Here is an 18,797-nt window from a genome sequence, read left to right as displayed (position 1 = left end):
TTTCAAGCCTTGTGCGCGGCAAGAACAAATCTAACCGAACTGAGTACATCCACGAGCGATTACGCAGAAAAGGATCAGATAATGACCGCACCGAGGAACCTTACTGAGTCGGAAACGTGACAAGCCACTGCTTCAAAATATTTGCCCTCCCCCCCCCCCAAAAAAAAAAATAAAGAACGAAGACCAAAACACCATAATCCCGATTCAATTCACGAGCGGAAAGTTTGAACAGCTTCGAATACACATTTAGCCCCGCTTTTAGAGCAAGCACCATATACGCTGATGGCGCCGTTTGGACATAGCTTAATCAGCTCCGAAAGCGCTTTTGCGTGTTCTCTGAAGCTGCGGCCAAAGCTTCGTGTCGTTCACCCAGTCAACGTCTACGATATCTCCCGAATAAGAGGTTTGCTAAGCCGCACCGGCGTCATACACATCCATTGTAAACATGGAGGCAACGGAGGCAGTTGAGGCAAGCAATGGACGCGTCACCACGTGATCAAACATGGCAGCGCCACGGGATCGCCGCGAAAACAGTCAATAACTTAGAGCATACGTGATCATTTCATTATACGTAGTAAATAATAATAATAATAATAATAATAATAATAATAATAATAATAATAATATACAGATACACATGCACAAAAAACTACGGCGGTGATGGTAAAAGAAAATACGAAGAACATCTTACGCTTGTACACGAAACACATAATTCAACTAATGGAGCACAAAGCCCAATAATATATGGCCGTACATGCAAAAAGTTATTGGCAATTTGCGGCGCCGCAGAAAGAAATAGAAGAAAAAGAACGACAGGATCACGTGAAGGTTTTAAAAAAATTACAGCCATCATCCCGAGGGGAGACCATGGGCTGATGCGGAGCATCCGGCGTGCGTTTGTAACGGCGTTAATTACGTGTTATTAACGTCGTTAACTTGTTGTTTATTACGTTTTTTATTTACATGTAACTTGCGTTGGTCACCATCACATCGCCGTGAACGCCGTGCTGCTGCTCGACTTTCTCGAACCTACGCTGCTTCACGTTGCCGAAGCTCAGGATCCGCTGCTCGACGTTCAGGGCGACCAACGCGGCTTCACGTTCTCGAAGGTCGGGTTTCCGCCGCTCGCGTCGTACTTTTCGTGAACTTCACCGTCCCGACCTCAGGTTCTGCTGCTCGACGTTCACGAACCAACGCGAGCTTTCCCGTTCTCGAAGGTCGGGTTCCCCCGCTCGCTTCGTACGTTTACTTGAACTTCACTGGTCCGCGCACCTCAGTTCTGCTGCTCGACGTTCACGAACCAACGCGGCTTCCCGTTCTCGAAGCTCAGGATCCGCTGCTCGACGTTGACGTTTCGAAGCGGCTTGGCGTTCTCGAAGTGTGGAATCCGCTGCTCGACGCTGACGTTTCGAAGCGGCTTCGCGTTGGCGAACTGAATCTGGATCCGCTGCGCGTCGCCGACGTTTACGTTCTGCGTCGCGAGCTCTTCTCTGCCCAGCCTTGTTTTAAGAGGTGCTCGCGGTTCTGTTAATGAACTGGCTGCTGCTGTTTGAAGATGTGCCAGACAGTTCGTTGACAGATTCGTTGGCGTCCATTCAGCGCATCGGACGTCGCAGCGTGACTAAACCGAAGCAGCAACTGAGGCAGCGGCGCATGCACCGGGTTTATATAAGCAGCTGGCGCGGAGAGGAGGAGGAGAGAGAGAGGCGCACATGCGCGCGCTATCGCACAGGTGGCGGATGAAGACACGGGGGAGAAGCACATTATCGAACAGATGGCGTGGAGAGGGGGAGAGGAAGAGAGAGGCGTTATCGCACAGCTGGCGTGGAGAGAATGAGGAGAGGTGCAGACGGACGCTGACGCCAACGACGCCGCGGGACAGGCCGCCGCTATAAGATGCTCCGCATCTAAAACATAAATTGGTAGGGTTAGACAAGAACAACATTTTGTGTGGCTGTAAAGTAGTCCCGAATAGCGGAATAACTGATATTCTATAGGCTAGCATTGGCATTAGCTAGATTACTGAGCGTTAGCTTATATTACTTATTTTGGCAACCATAGTTAGTCGTTACAGCGGGTAGTACAAAATAAATATTGGAAAACAGTGATATCCGCAGATATTTTCGTCTTTGTGATGGCCACCCCGATTGCCAAAACCTGGACAAAAGTTTCCTTCCACTGAAAAGCTCTTCTTTATTCTCTCTCTCTATCTCTCTCTCTCTCTCTGATAAACCACTACGTGATTACTTCGTGTGTGTTAATTTTGGTTGGATGAAAATTTTGTACATGTATATAAACGGACTATACTCTATCGTTATACGTATACTAATGTGCTTTGGTATAAATAAAAATTTAAAAAACTTAATTGATAATGATAACAATGATGATAAGAGAACAAACAGTGGACGTACGTGGCGCAATTAATTGCTTCATTCATTGATTCATTGCTTCGGCGGCTGACTGCAAATGCAACGGCGGCTGTTGGAACAACGGCGACAGTTATGAAATGTTGTGTATGGGCTACCGTGCAGGGTTTCTACGCTTTGGAGACGGAGAAGTCGTTCACCGACAAGTGGCTGCGCCCGTTGACCAGCGACACGGGCGAGTACTTCATGGAGGAAGTGGACCCGTCCACCGACATCGCGACAGGTCTCCTCGACATTGCGAAGGAAACGCTGCGCAAATACGTATTCAACATCCACTTCGGCGTGCAGGCGACCAAGAAAACAGGGTAAGCCTTGCACGGCTGCGAGTATTCGAACTCTTTAACAGGATCAGTAGGGAAATCTGGAAAGCAGATAGCATGTATCGCGGGAAAGTTAAAAAGCTGGCGCACTATGGGGGCAGAATTTCTGTAAGGTGACACCAGGGAGAAACAATGCCTGTGAAAGAGCCAAAATGGATTTTTCTGGACTCTTTTACGTCGTTGGAGGAGTTTTTAACTGCTATCGCGGTAAACAAATGCCTGGCCATCCTTTTCAAATTCTGCCCCTAACAGGCACCGCCTGTGACGTGTCAGTACAGCGTCAGAAATTTACCGGCATTATTGCGCAATGGGGTATTTTTTATGCATAACATGCGGGAGAAGGAAAAATGCTAGGTGGAGTCTTCGCTTCTCTTCACATGGCAATTTAGCCACTTCCTTATAGGTGTGTGCGAATATTGAAAGTTTCGAATACGAGTAGAATATTCCCTGCTATTCGGTTCGCTTTCGAATCGAGAATTCGCTGTTCAGAGTTGTCGAATATTCGTTTCCTTCGAACATATAGGAATTAAAGAAAATACTGAAGACTCGAAGGGATAGAACGATGAATGTGAGCACTGTTCCGAGTGATTCTGCTGCAGGATAACTGCGGTTGTGGCGGAGAAGCATCACTTTTAGAGAAAAACGCACGAAGCGGATAACTCCTGCTCAAGAATTTTCATTCTTTCCAATAAGCATGGCTCGCTTTTAGGCAGCCAAACGGAAGTATGTTTCGACTTATTGTTCGGCCAGTCTCACCAGATTTACACGTCAGGTTTAAACGTAAGAGATTTCTGCAAATTTTTCAGCTTTATCTCAACAATAATTTTTTTTAAATATGCAGGTGTTTAGCAAATGCGTTTCTCATTATTCATACAATAATGAAGTGTTTGGTATCAGCACTCTCCTTTACTAATAGACACAGACGAAGCGAGTTAACCGGCAATGGCAGCACCAGCGCAAGAATGCGCTGCTGAATCGTCGTCTTTCTGCGTCAGCAGCGCACTCTGCTTCTACGAGCAGCGCCGGTATTCTTCATTACAGTACCAAGTTTTATCTAAAAGATATTGGCAAGTACTGGTATTCTAAGCTTCTCTATCTATCCGTATTTCTACCATATTCAAGGAACACTTTAAAAATGTCTGATAGAATTAGAGCGCTCAAACTCCTGTCAAGTATGGTTCACAAATTAGGCGTTTGACGGAGCTAAAAGAATAGCATTCACATTTTCGGTCGCTTCAAAACACATGTTTCAACATTGACATCCCATACAAGGACAATTTGGCAAGAAAAAAAATATTTTTATTTTAAAAGATCTTAAGGCAACGAAATTGTTGTATTTCCGTAGATGCATTAGACAAATAGCAACAATTGGGGAAAGTCTCGCTCTAAACATTTTGCGAGTTCCGGAGACAATGTTCCTTTCGTCAGCAAAAAACGGTGTTTTCCTGAGATTCCGTTCAATTAAGTTTGAGTTGTGAACCATGAAGCCAAAAATCAAACAGCGCCATAATTTCCCACAGCATTCACCAGTCATTGCTTTGCGAAATTATTTTTGCCAATTGCTCTATGTAACTGCTTTCAGGTAACTGAACAAAATACGAGCGATCTTCATGACGGTAGCCTTCCTGAGCGCGGCTTGGCCACGTTGACGACACAGGGTATAGCTCCGGTTTCCCCAGATCCTGCGGTATTGATGCGAAAGCATTATATATATATATATATATATATATATATATATATATATATATATATATATATAGTAACTAGATTTTTCAATGGGCCAAGCGTCTTTAGGAAAATCAGAAGCACAACTTCGCGGTTGTCTTAGGTTTATTATTTACCCAACAGTTTCGGTCGGTGGACCGACCTTTTCCCTTGAAAAAAAAAATATATATATATATATATATATATATATATATATATATATATATATATATATATATATGCCGAATTTTTCAGAGACGTTCCTCGAAACACAGTTATTCAACTCCATTGAAAAGGAAAAGTTGTAAATTTTGGTCTAACTGGAAATCGAACACGGCCCACCGGGGTTCGATTCCCACCCAGACCAAAATTTACCAAACCAATGCTTACGCATATTCCCACACGTAAACAGTTTAAGTGTCTCTGCGTAATTTTTTTCAAGTATTACGAGAAATGAGTCCCTCCGGTCTTCTGAATGTACATGCGAACACAACTCCGTTCTTACTAAAAAAAAAAAAAAAAACACCGCATATCCACGGGGTGAATGAGTGGGCGAAGCTCCGGAGGGAATCATCGGTAAACCGTGAATCTTCCGTGTAATTCGCCCAGTCTCGCCGCACGATTGACTTCCACCAATGACACGCGCCATATGTGACGTCATTCCTATTTTATAACAGCGCCCTTCATTATAATTGCACCATCTCCCGCTTAAGGGGACGCTAGCACAAACGCGTTAGAAACGTGCAGTGCTCTCTAGTAAGGGGGAGAGGCCACAGCGTCTTACGCAGCCGTTTACACATGCCGGAACGTGCACCGCGTTTGCCCGACGCCATCACATGACTGCTGAGAGAGTATAACCCCCGTATTCATAAACGCTCCTCGACTAGAACTTGACTTGCCACCGCCTTCAACGCGTTTCGAACGCGCTGCCCAAGGCGGTGGCAAGTCAAGTTCAAGTCGAGGAGCATTTATGAATACGGGGGTAAGGCGGAGAGGCCACAGCGTCTTACACAAGCTTCTTACACGGGCCGTAACGCGCTAGCACAAACGCGTTAGAAACGCGCAGTCTTTCGTTAATGTTGGGTATTTATTGGCATCGTGGTGCGTGTGTCCTATGTGCGCTTCGTGGCGTAGTGGTTAGCGCCGCGCGTTCGGAAGCGAGGGGTCCCTGGTTCGATTCCGCGCTACGGACACAACTTCGGAATTTTTTTTCATAAAAATTGTCGCAGTTTCACCTGAAAGGCGAAGCATCAATTGCGATAGCAAATTTGTAGAGAGCTATACGGAGTAACGATAGTAGCTTTATCAGGTGTATAACCTTGGACATGCAGCAGCACCGGCAACACGCAGAACTGTTGTCGACGCCGTCGGCGTTTTGCCCGCGTTCGCACAAAATGCGTACGGCGTTGGTGACTGTTGCTGGAGCCTCTGATATAAATAGGCACTTGATGCCGCAGCTGAACGTCAGCCTCCCTTCCCTCATCCCCCCCCCCCTTCCCCAGCCACGCCTTTCGCGCGTCGGAAGAAGGCGCGTTTGTTCTACATATATGGTGATTGTAAAGGAGGAAAGATACTCCTACTCTGCAGCCCTTAAGAGAGCACGGCGCGGAACGCGCGTTTTTTCTTCGCCGTGCTTTCACTCCCCGTGAAAGCGTGCGTCCCTCGCGCCCTTTCACTCGCACATACAGCGTTCGGCGCGCGGCGACGATTTCATCTCCACTGACGTCATACGGAACCTCACGGCAACGGCAACGGCGACGGCGACGACGACGGCGACGCCGACGGCAGAAATCTGCTTTGGAGTGTCCATATAATTGCTATCGCAATAAAAGTAGACGTGGCTACCTACTACGACGACTACTACTACTACTACATACTATAGAGGAGGGACAGACCCACACCCTAAGGAGCTTCGCCCCTAAAAAATTTGGAGAATTTGACCTGCGATGAGCAAAGTGGCGGATGCGTAGGGCAAGAGCGCTGGAGCCACAACATTCAGCAATGTCATGTTTAGTGCATTCAAAACTCCCAGAAGCTAAAATCAGTATAAAGCCGCATTCTCATTTGTAAACGATAAAACAAAAAATAAACACAACTTTCTGCATGTTTCAAGTCCTTTTCAAGAACGAGTTTTGTCAAATGGCTATAAGGTCAAGCCGATTTTTATAGGTGGTAGCTAACTTTGGCGCCTCGTTTGAAGCACTTCTGTTGTTCGTTTCGGAATGAAATTAGGAGGGTATATTCTTTGGTAAATGAGTTATTTATTGTAATAAAATTGGGAAAAGCAACATTTTTTAATATCGTTACGTAACGTCCCCCATTAAGCACAATGTGTGATGCTGTAATGTGGCACACTTGTTTCCTTCAGCGAACGCAACACTGTACGTGCACCTGTTGGTATGCTGTTCTCCTGTTCGATTGCACTCATGGTCTCAGTCAATTCAAAGCAGTTCATCATTTATGAACTCCTCAGTTATTCGGGTGTTGTGAACGATCATATAACCATGTTTCAATATATACATTTGAAGAAATCTACGAAAAAACACAACCTATTCATTTGCGATGTTTCGGCCGGGGACGTCATAATATATATGTATATATATAAAGATCGGTCCACCGAACGAAACTGGTCTGTAAATAAGCCTAAGATAACCAACCACAAAGTTGTGTTCTCATCTTATATATGACTCAAATATTGCTACCAAGTGGAGGAGCCTGTGCAAACTTTATCTGATGTTACTTCAGATTGAACTGAAAAAAGATTCGATATTCGGGGGCCATTTATCTCAAATATTTTTATACGATTCGATTCGAAAATTTCACTACACGAACACGAGTGCTTTTTATTGGTAAATCATTAACCAGCGCTGAGCAGACGCTACCGACTTCGTTTGCTAAACCAAACACCCAATATTTATTTTAGGGGGAAAGACACTGATCATGGAGACAGCAGTTAGGTAATCGTTGGTGGGTGGCCTCTGAAGTTAAATCATGTGTTCGGTTTTTAATGACTTTATAGATATGCACGAACACGGTGAAAATACTGCTATAACCATCTTTGCCGAGATTATGTAAAATTTGTTCACCGACTGCATTTCTGCGCACCTCACTTTACCAATCCACTTGCGCAACATTACCGTGAATGTTATCACGTAGTCACGGCGACGAACAAAAAAAAAAGAACATTAGGAATCTAGTTCATCACTGGGCGAACCTATGCCCAGAGAGGCACGGAACACTTAAGTCACTACGATAGCGACGAGCCCGATCTTCGGTAGTTGAATCGAATCCCACGGGTCGATTTTGTCCGATTACATGTCTAACCATACACACCAAGTCAATCACTGGTGCTTGCCCCATTAGTGAATGAACAACACTCTTGTGATGCGCGGTTATTCTGATAAGGAAAGAAAGGTTGAAAATTGAAAGAATGAAATAAGTATATTTTTAAACAATAAAGGAAGTAAAACAGGGAAGCATTCGCTCAGTCAGGCTGATCTGCGCATGCGCCGTTGCACCCACGACAAGATGGCGGTGACTACTACGTGAACGCACCTCGAATGTCCTCATAATTATCGTAAAAAAAAAAGCTGATGTAGACATAAATGTCGTAGGTGTTCTTCGTTTAATTCAAAGTGAAGTCGAAGACATTGGGCAAACAGCATCTTTCCTTCCTTCCTGCTGGATATCCGCTTGCAGGAATGTGCTCTGGTACAACGGTCAAATCCAGCACACGGCGCCCCTGGTGGTGACGCTTTACAACACGGCGCGTCTCCGCAACGTCACCAACGACGCCGCGGCCGACTTCACCTTCGAGTTGACGGCGCGGGGCTCCGAGGAGCTCCACGCCGCAGCGGGAAGCGGATCCGGCGTCCTCGAGGAGGACATCCGCAGCCAGAACACCTACCGCACCATCCTGCCCAAGGTGCTGCGTTCCATCTTCTTCCCGCTCGTCACCAGCCTCATGTGCAGCAACTTCGTCATCTTCCCGACCGCCGAGAGGGCACTCAAGGCGAGTGGTCCACATGCGTTATATACAGTTGTCCATTTGTGTTCCGGGATGCACGGAATTAGACTGTCTTGCGAAGCGCGCCGACACGAAAGCTTTGGGACTTTTCTGTGGAGAGAACGACTCCAGACACTCACTACACTGTAAAACGTGCCGCAGTAAATGATAGGAAATATCTCGGCCGACCTATTTCCAAGCATTTAGCCGTCAGAATAACGGCGGGCTATCATTTTTGTAAGGCGTAAACAACGACGTATACTGCACACGGCAGCCAGTCGAGTCGCCTTACTGTCACGAGCAGTTTCATAATTTTTTTTTTTCGTGTGATATTCGCGGCTCTCTCCTTATCGCCTTGCTGAGGGCGATAAAAACGCCTTGTCAGAATGGCGCCGATGGCCTGACAAGCATACAAACATGATCGTTAAAGTGACGGCTGGTTTTTACAGTGTCACTTGAAGCCTTTGGTTACTCACAATGTAACATAATCCTCGTTTACCAAAGCAACAAAAAAACTGTTCATTAGACCAGAGCAGATGTTGATACATTCCATGGTAGCGTGAACAGCTAGTACGAGAACTTAAAGGTGAAGTCGCAGCCGGTCTTTTCATGTTTGTGCCCTTTTCTGTCTTACAAGCTCACCGCACGTAAAATGTTTTCGGTGCTGCAGGAGCAGCAGTTGGTGAATCGAGATCAAGTTCGTAATATTATTTAGTGTCCATTAAACGTGCGGCGGATTCGAAGACGAGCGTGCACCCGATACGCATGTAGCGGTGTTATACAGTGGAGATTTCTGTCATTTTATGTCAAATTAGTCTGTCAACGACTCGAACCAAATCGGTCACATTGCAAATTTTCTGCGACCAACTCGGTCCCGCGATCTCTACAACTCACCAGTAATATGAATGCCGGCTTCGACAAACCCCCGACCATTTGCCACCGTCGTAAGCTGCTGCGCTGCCTCCGAGGCTGGTTCGCGAGAAAGCGTATACGTTTGTTCTTTGCGCGGCACCTCTTTCGGCAGGTGAAGCACCTGCACATGATCGCCGGCATGGGCCCCGTGCTCTACTGGCTCACAAACTTCGCCTTCGACTTCATGTTCTACATGGGCACGGCGTTGATCGTGCTGCTTCCGCTGCCGCTCGTCCCTCACACGCCGCTGACCTCCGAAGACTTCCGTGAGTGTCCTGCACAGGTCTCTTCACGGCGCCGTCTCCCCTATACCATTCAAGTTTGCCTATGACCGACTTCGCAACGTTATGGCGCGAACGTACACGAAATAGGCCGCATATATGTGCATGCCCCAGATGGTCCAAAGTCCCCCACTACGGCGTGCCTCATAATCAAATCGTGGTTTTGGCACGTGAAACCCCATAATTTAATATGTGCATGAATATGCATGTTAATATGCAGAAGAGAAAGGGTAATGGGCAATCGCCTGCCAAAGGAACTAGAATTAATGATTGCCAGTCAGCCTCCTGTGCAGGAGTAAATTTGTCTAGGGCAATTACTCCCAGGTGATCCTGATCATGAGAAGGCCTATTGCAGAAGAATAAAAATGGGTTCGAGTGCATGCGGCAGGCATTACCAAATCCTGTCTTGTAGCTTACCACTGTGGTTGAAAACAAAAGTGCACAATCATTACATTCCACTGGTGCTAACATAAAGATAAGGGCTTAACAGAGAACTTCTATACTAGTAAAAGACCGCGCAAAGAGCTATGACATCAAAAATGTTAAGGGGAACGTTAAGGGACGTGAAACTAGCAGTGAGCATCAGATAGCAAACGGGGACAGCCGATATTCCAGTTGACATCGCGAGAAAAAAAAAGGAGCTGGGCAGACTATACAATGCGCAGTGGAGATAACCGGTGGACCATTACAGTTACAGAATGGGTGGCAAGGGAAGTAAGTGCAGTCTAGGACGGAGGAACATTAGGTGGGGTGACGAAAAATGTGGAAATTTGCAGGCGCAAGTTGGAATGAGCTAGCCCAAGCCACTTGGAGATAGCTTAGAGAGGGCTTCGTGCTGTAGTGGGCACATAAATAGGCTCATGATGGTGACAACGACCATGATGATCATGATGATGTGCATGAAAAAGTGAAGGTGCTACGTGCAGGCGAACTGCCCCTGGAGACTGGATTGTTTCAATCGGACAGAGATGAGTTACTCACGCACTGCTGACCCAAGCTTCCCAGTTTAGATAATTTTAGTAATCGGCCGCGTAACATTAGTACCCTGACAAGACCATCTCTTCAATTCAGTTTTATTCAATATCATGTCACACGGTGCCAGGGGCACAGACAACCAAAAACGCCAAGCGGCTTGACGGGCATATGTGCTCCCTACACGAGGAATTATGAAACGGGAACAGCACACTAGCTGTGGTAGCACAGCGGATCAATGATTTCCTGGTTCGCATAGCTATCTGCATATATGTGTCCCAAAATATTCTGAATTTCTCGAGCCATAGGTTTCTTTTTTCTAATATTACGTATATCCTGGCATAAACATATTTCTAACATCATATCATCTGCTAATAAAACACTAGGTTTTTTAAAGCGTAATCTCCGTCAGGCCTCTCAAAACGTAAAACTTCTTGGCTACAAATCACTTGTTCGAACTAGAATATGCATCTGCCATCTGGAGCCCGCACCAAACATATTTTATCAACTCACTTGAATCTGTTCAGAACCGCACTACTAGGTTCATTCACTCACAATATTCAAATGACTGCAGTATTTCTGCACTTAAAACACAATCCGGATTAACACTACTATCTAATCGCTGACGCATCGCTAGTCTTGAGCTCTATCACAAGTTCTTTTTCAGTGTCCTTCATCATGCGCCATACATCATTCCTGCGGCGCGCATCTCTCATCGCACCAGTCTTCCGCAGGAAGTCGCACGCCCGCGTGCGCGAACCACTCATTTTTCCGTCTCGTTCATTCCTCGAACTGCTGAAGACTGGAACGGCCTTCCTGCTGACATTGTTAACAGCACTTGCCCGTCTTTGTTCCAACAGCGTGTGATTGATCATTTTGCATATAACTAATGATGTGTACAAAATGTGGAACTTCTGTTAAACCCACCCGTTATGTAATACCCCCTCCGGGGGTCTTTAAGGACAATAAACTGAACTGAAGTGATACTGCGGTGCCCGGGCCGGTATTTTGTAGCGATGCGTTATGCTTTATTCTATGCTAGACTTATCATCCACCGCTCATGGCCGGTTGATCCCGTTGATAACGTGAGCGGACCGTCGCTCTGGCCACTGACCAAGCGCGAAAAGCGCGAAAAGGCATTAGCATCGAAAAGGCATCGCTACAAAATACCGGCCCAGGTCTCTCCCGATGTAACAATTTTTAAAAAATGTTCCCATCAGCACGCATTCCTCTGAAAACCTGATTACAGAAATCCTGCAGCCTGTTGCTTGACAATGTTTGAACCGTTCGTCGTCCTGACCTTAATGCCAGCCAAACGTTTTGACCATGTTTTGTCGGTTAAGAGCATTGCCCTATGCCTTGTGCGAGAAAGCTTTTTCACAATAAAGTCTGCCCTAAATCGCGACGTACCTTGTTTTCACTCGCAGAGCTGATCTTCGTGCTCAATCTGCTTCACGGCTACGCTGCTCTCCCGGCAATCTACATCTGCTCCTTCCTGTTCGACAGCCCGATCATAGCATACTCGGCTCTCGTCATCATCACGTTCATCATCTGTGAGTAAACTCACCGCCCATCAAAACCGGAGACAACGCGATATATAGGCCGTTTAAATGGATCGGCAAGAGTGTCGGCATGTTTACTATATCATAAGAAGCCGACAAACAAGACACCAAGTACAACATAGGTGAAATTACTTTACTTACTAGGTGCATTAAAGAAATCGAAAATTCTGGGGGTATTTATTCAATTGGTAAGAGTGCATCGCACGCGTAAAGCAAGGACCTGGGAGTGTTCCACACCTGCGGTAAGTTTTTTTTTTTTTTTTAACAGCGAAGCTTATTTTAAGCGACGGCGGCTTAAATTTATGGTAACGTAAGGAAACTAGTCGAAACAGCGAATAGTCACATGCCTAGACCAGTGGTTTCTCAAACTTTTCCATTACGAGGCTGCTTTTATTAGTTCAAACCTACCATGAAACCCCCCTCCCCATTTTTTATAAGCCTTCCGAATTCTTTTTTTTTTTCAGTGATGCAAGATACACTTACATGTTAACTTATTTAAAACACATTAACCAAAGCAGATAGAACTACCGAAATACTTGTAATATTTTAACGAGGATTTATTAATGATTGTTTTAATATGATGGGTTGTACTGGCTTTCTTGATACAATCATATCCGCTGAACTCCAAATTTACGGTGTCGACGCGACAAAACTTGTTGGGAGGCTGTGTTCGTTAAGGTTTCTTTGTGGTGACCGAAGGTTGAGATCGCCGTTTGCCTTTGCAGTTTCACCGTTCATTTTGCGCCCAACACTAATATTATACTCTGCAAATAAACATTTAAGGGGCAATATACATGGGCAATATACATGGGCAATATACATGGGCAATATACATGGGCAATATACATGGGCAATATATATGGGCAATATATGGGCACGACACTGAACATTCATCTCTGTTTCGGTAAGCAGAATGCAAATATAGTACGACCCTCCCTGAACCCCAAAAATGCTCAAAATTCATTTGGGGGTCAGGACCCTCAGTTTGAAAAGCACGGTCCTAGCCCCAAGATTTCAAAAAAAAAGTTTTACTCTTATGGTGTGACACGGATGGCGCACTCATATAAAAATCTGACATGTGCTGCATGTGGAATCCTTCAGCAACTGCTCTCATGAACTTTATCCCTGCTATTCAATAACACCCTGGTATCACTGTAAGCGCGTATTTCCGTCCTGTCTTTGTCGTTGCCCGATGTTCTTGCGCCATAGAAAACAACTCGCCTAGTGTCCCTACCTTCACTCTCTCTCTTACACACACGCACGCACGCACGCACAAACACCCGCGCACGCGACCAATCTGTACTTAAGCTCGGTGTTAAACAAACCGCAATATTGACGTTATAAGATTATAAGGAAAACGAATGAGTGATCACGCCAACTGAAACAACGGAAACAAGCCGATACGAATTTATCGGAATCCAATTCGCGCAGCCTCGGGAGGTTCTTTGGCCGCGGTGTTCATGGAGCACTACGGCGAGGATCTGCACAACGCTGTGCTGACCACGATCATCGAGGTGACGCTACAGGTGCTGAGGCTGCTGCCTTCACAGTCCTACTCTCGCGGCATGACCAAGATCCTCCAGCTGGCCAGAGAGAACGCGCTGTGCCGCAGGGGAGGACTGCAGCTCGAAAGCCGCTGTCACACCAAGCAGGCACAAGGCCGACTGTCCCTGCTGCAGTGCTGCTTGCGTGAGTTCTCTCGTACGCTTTTGAGACCCGGAAATGGAAAATGCGTCCAACTATATTCGTTGGACGACGGTTTCTTGGATGCTACGGTTAAGTGCCAGCAGATTTACCGCAGGGAAGTCATCTATCAGCAAGTATTTGGACCTGGGAGTTCGACGTTGCGAGTGTATACGGTCAAAGTCTCATTGTGTCCACGCTTCAACGGGAGCTCTTGAAGTGTCGAGCGTGAGCATGTTCGACGATGCCTGTCGGAAAACCAAGCAGATCAACACTGGTGTACGCGGGCATTCTTCCAAGCATTAAAGCGTTTGAAACGTATTATCTCGTAGAATGCACAGATTAGCGCAGAATTCCATTGTTACGTCAAAAATAACCCGGTCGATGTCTAACATGTTCGACAGTAACGTGCAGAAAGCCAAAAAGTTCAGAAGAAAAACGAAACGCCTGTATTCACAACGTCTCGGCAGACAAGTAACCATGAAATAAATGTTAAAATTGGCAACCAAAGTTGACTGCAAGAGGTTAAACACAAAGTAAGGCGTACACTAACGTCATATAAAGGGATCATCCTCCAGTAGTGTGGGCTCATTTAAAAACTGCGCACAGCCGAAAGTACCATGACCACAGATGGAGGCGTGGATACAAAGAAGTCACTTTCATGGAACGCGATGTGAACCTTTTTCAATCGGCGATCGATACAAAAAGACGCATTTGGTTACGGCCGTAACTACAAGCAGACACCAGCTCAACTAGTCGTTCGGCTTCATTATCACCGCTAAGTAACGCATACTGTGTCAAAGCAGTTGTCCATCCCGTTTAAAACAAGTCAGGAAGCGTAGCTGAATTGAAACGGTCGAAACAAAATGTTTGCGTTTGAGGACCTAACCCAAAATTGCGCTTTCTACAACCTGAATAATAGATTCTCTTTATATTAAATGCAACAAATTTATTGTGTAATGAAAGGGCCGCTATCAATGCTGTATCTCACTTGTATTTGCATGGGGAAATATGGCGTCACTTCGAGCGAGGCTGCCCCTTAAAGACAATGAGGCAAACAGCGCAAACAACGACACTGTAGGTGGCGTCCAAATCCAGCTCAGAGCGACCGCTTGGTTGGGGTAACCATGGGGTCTCAAACGTGCTCTTGGGACCAACGACAACCCAGTAGTGCAGACAATCGCAAGAGCATTTATTGCACCTTTCACACACCAATGCCAGCTAGCCGAATTGCTATCAATAGAACATGCCGATGGGCGAGGACTAATCGAGGAAGTCTGACTCACCGTGACAGAATATCGAGCGAATATGTTCGCCCCCCATGCTGGACACCAACGTTCAATCGTACTCGTGTATAGCCACGCGAACGGTGGCGCGCTCGAACGATCAAGTTCGTACACCCCGGTGGCCGCTCCGAAGGCTCGCGAGACCATCCCGCAGAGAGTGCCAACAGGGGCGCGACCAGTCGGCACTATTGTGACTCGGGATCCGGGACGAGAGACTGAGTCTTGAAGCAGGCGAAGATGAGACGAAAGCTTTATACAATATGTACAAATATGTACAGATATAGCAGGAATAGCAGGTAATAGCTGCCATTAGCTGGGGATAGCTGGTCAAAGCAGTCAGAGCTGGTAAGAGCGCACCAGACCGACGGGGCGGCCGGTGGCGACTCTCTCTTTAACAATGGGCCGGTTCCTCCTTAAATCCCCTTGGCGGCGGCTCCTCGTCGACAGGAGGAAGAGGGGACGGTTGCTGACGTCACTCGCGTCGCATTGTGTCGTCGCGTCCCCCTGGCGACTCGTCGACAGGACCCCGAGGTGGCGATGATGGCCGGGGCTGCTTGCACGTCGGCAGGACACAGACGGGGCAGTTGCCGAGGTCCCCCCGCGCCGTATTGTGTCGCCGCCTCCCGTCGGCGACTAGTCGGCAGGACCCAGAGGGACGGGTGGCGATGATGGCAGGTGCTATGGCACAACAGCACCCCCGCCGCCAGACAATGCATCCAGAGGTCGAGCTGTCCGACGCAGCTCGGAAGAATGGATGCGCCGGTTGGGCGACGTCTAGGATGGTCTGGAGGTATCGGCTCTGCCGCTTTTGACGCGGTGGTCTTTTCTGCTGCTCGGTCCTGATAATGTCCACTGGAACGACCAAGAATCAACAACGCCAAACCACTCCGGCCAAAGCAAGCACCCTCCGAATGCTCTCCAAACCGCCAGACCAAAATCATCGAACAAAGCATTTTTCGAGATCTGGCTACGCTAAACAAAACAAAACAAAACAACACAAAACAAAAAATCCCGAACAACACGAGGCACGTATCGGAGAGTGAAATTCGAAATACGGACCCCCCCTTTTTTTTTTCTTTAATCGTCAATGCGTGAGGGTTTATCAAATCAGAATTGCGTCGCAAGCGATTCTCAACTGTAATGCGGGCGGGTGGCAAAGATCAAGGCTGCCGAAGATGACTTAATTTTGCCCCGAAAGCCGTGGCGCAAAGGCTAAGCGTAGCTTATCTATGTGCTCGGGGGCCACTTCGCAAAATACGGAACGAAATCCGATAACCACAAGAGCCAACGAAAAAGCCCGCCGCTTTGTGCTGTCTAAATGCACTCGACAAAACGAGCGCCACATTCTTACAGCACAGAAGCGGTCCTAACAAAACAAAAAAAAAGATACTAAAACTCACACTAATGACACGAAAGCAAAGGTGAATCAAAATTATACACTGACACTTACACTTATAACTAACGCGTACAATACAAAACAAGTCATAATCTAAATCAAGCATTTAGGCTTTGTCTAGCCTAGGTAAACGTAAAAACAACAAAACGTGAAAAACTGACGCTTTCTCTACTTGAGCGTTCAGCAATCATGTCTCAGTAAACTAATGATGAACAAATTAAAAAACGTCGGTGTCTCGCGAAAAGAAAGGACCAAAGACTTTAAAATTGCGCTCTTGGCCTATCCACCCTTCCTACGCTCAACACGCGACTCAACTTTATCGCAAGAAAAACACAGAACAAAATGATCACTAAATGTACAATTACAGAATGGGCTTTCAAACTACCATGCACGTTCACAATCACTTGGTGCTCACAACCACACCCTTTGAGACGCGCTCGAGCCGGTCGACCATTCTCGGGTCTACGAGTTGTCCACTCGCGACACCAGAACAAAGCGGATTTGCACGAAGTACCTATAGTAGCCGTGACATTCACACTACTGCCTCCAAACAGTCGGGGAGCGGCGCATCCACGGGCCCGCGGGCGCGCTGTCCCTTTGTCCGCTAGACAGTCGCCTTTCTTTCTCCCACGAAGGGGGCGACCATTGCAGCAGACTATCGAGCATACCTGATGCTTCGCTACGTTACTCTGCTTACAATTCATTGATATCGCTGAGAACCGCGGAATTTGCGGCGTCTAAATTTCCGCGATATCCTTTCTTTACAGACGCGCGTCACGCCTGTTATAGACCTCAGCAGTCTCCTAAGCCTCGGGCTCACCCTACTGCGCTTTTTCCCAACGTGTTGGCGGTTGGCGCGCTTGACCCGGCTCGTATCGCCGCCCGAGTCCGACTTTCTCGGCTTGCGCCTTCGTCGTTTGCCCTCGGCGCGGCTCACAGGGCTCGCGGTCTCGGCACGCGTACTCGTAGGTACGCTGCCTTCTTGTCGCAACGACGTGCTCCGGACGGCAAAACCAAGCTAGGCTCGTGGTCGTCGCTAGATGTATGTACCTCTGATAAGACATGACTGCATCCGACGCCATCTGAGCTAGCCGGCTCGCCCTGCGGTCTCTCATCGACAGGCTTCGCCTGTCGCTACTATCTAAATCAAAAGAGCCACTGTCGGCCACTTTTCCCAAAGCGGCCTCTCTAGACGGCGAAACAACATCGTGTTCGTGCCTGTCACTAGCGTGTGCGCCAATGGCACCACAATCGTCTCTGGGCTAGTAAGCATTTCACTAGGCGGTCTGTCTTCGACAAGCTCGGTCTTGTCGCTACCGCCTTGGCCTTCGCAGTCGGCCTGACTTATAGCTTCAAAATGCCTCAACAGAGCCATCTTTGCCTCATCGTAGTCCCGCCTCTCCTCATCAAGCAGGCGTTCCAGAACACACGAGAGTCTACGAGGAAGCAAAAGGATCAAACGCTCGGACCAGAGGTCCCGGTTGACACCTTCTTTCTCGCAAACTTTTTCAAAGTCCGCAAGAAAAGTAACAATGCTATCGCCGCCTTGAAACTACAAAGATGGTATCGCGCTGTGCGCCATATCCATGTTTGATTCTGTCGACGGCTCTCTCGTCTTGCCCTTCCTCGGGACTTACGTGCTCTTTCGCTTCAAGCTCGCGCCTCTCACGTCGCTCGCGTTCTTTTGCCTCGAGCCTTCGCTCCACAATCATTCCCAAGCCTCTTCGGCTCCTCGGTCGTCACGTCCTCTGCTCGCATCACGTCGAGAATCGCTTTTCTTGCCTTTTCGGAGCCAGCGGAAATGCCCAACTCCTCGCAAATTTGAATGAGGTCCTGAACTTGGAATTCCTCCATCGCGATCTCGTTCCTCGTGTTGCTTGCCCACTAAATTTACCTTACTTTAAACTAAAATCCACTGTTAAAGAAGGTAGATGCATAAATCATAGTCTACCAAGAAACAAAACACTCTCCAACATCTGCCTGTGCTAGAGAGGTCTGGCGACTGAGAAGCAACATGGGGCACTCACCCAGCCAAAGTGGTGAACGCTGGTCGATCTGGTAGCTGCCATCGAGAGGTGTTGTGTAGCAGTCGTCTTCGGGCCTCGTATCCGAAGTTGCCATCCCGATGTTCAGAGACTGGTTCGCCAATACCATATAGCTGCCATCCACTATTGGGACTCGGGGTCGGACGAGAGACTGAGTCTTGAAGCAGGCGAAGAGAGGACGAAAGCTTATTACAATATGTACAA

The 18,797-nt window shown here is 47.2% G+C and overlaps 1 protein-coding gene across 1 annotated transcript in view; it reads left to right on the top strand.

Moving 5' to 3' along the window:
• LOC119466557 (ATP-binding cassette sub-family A member 17-like) overlaps nucleotides 1-18,797 on the top strand; it is a 28,145-nt gene that overhangs the window by 8,034 nt on the left and 1,314 nt on the right. The window contains exons 4-8 of the mRNA XM_037727082.2: nucleotides 2,532-2,731; nucleotides 8,150-8,462; nucleotides 9,481-9,634; nucleotides 12,049-12,174; nucleotides 13,615-13,872. Of these exons, the coding sequence (XP_037583010.2) occupies nucleotides 2,532-2,731; nucleotides 8,150-8,462; nucleotides 9,481-9,634; nucleotides 12,049-12,174; nucleotides 13,615-13,872 (1,051 nt within the window). The remainder of the gene's footprint in view (nucleotides 1-2,531; nucleotides 2,732-8,149; nucleotides 8,463-9,480; nucleotides 9,635-12,048; nucleotides 12,175-13,614; nucleotides 13,873-18,797) is intronic.

Source organism: Dermacentor silvarum, chromosome 10 (genome assembly GCF_013339745.2).
Source record: "Dermacentor silvarum isolate Dsil-2018 chromosome 10, BIME_Dsil_1.4, whole genome shotgun sequence".
Taxonomy (NCBI): domain Eukaryota; kingdom Metazoa; phylum Arthropoda; class Arachnida; order Ixodida; family Ixodidae; genus Dermacentor; species Dermacentor silvarum.
This window is presented reverse-complemented; position numbering and strand designations above follow the sequence as displayed.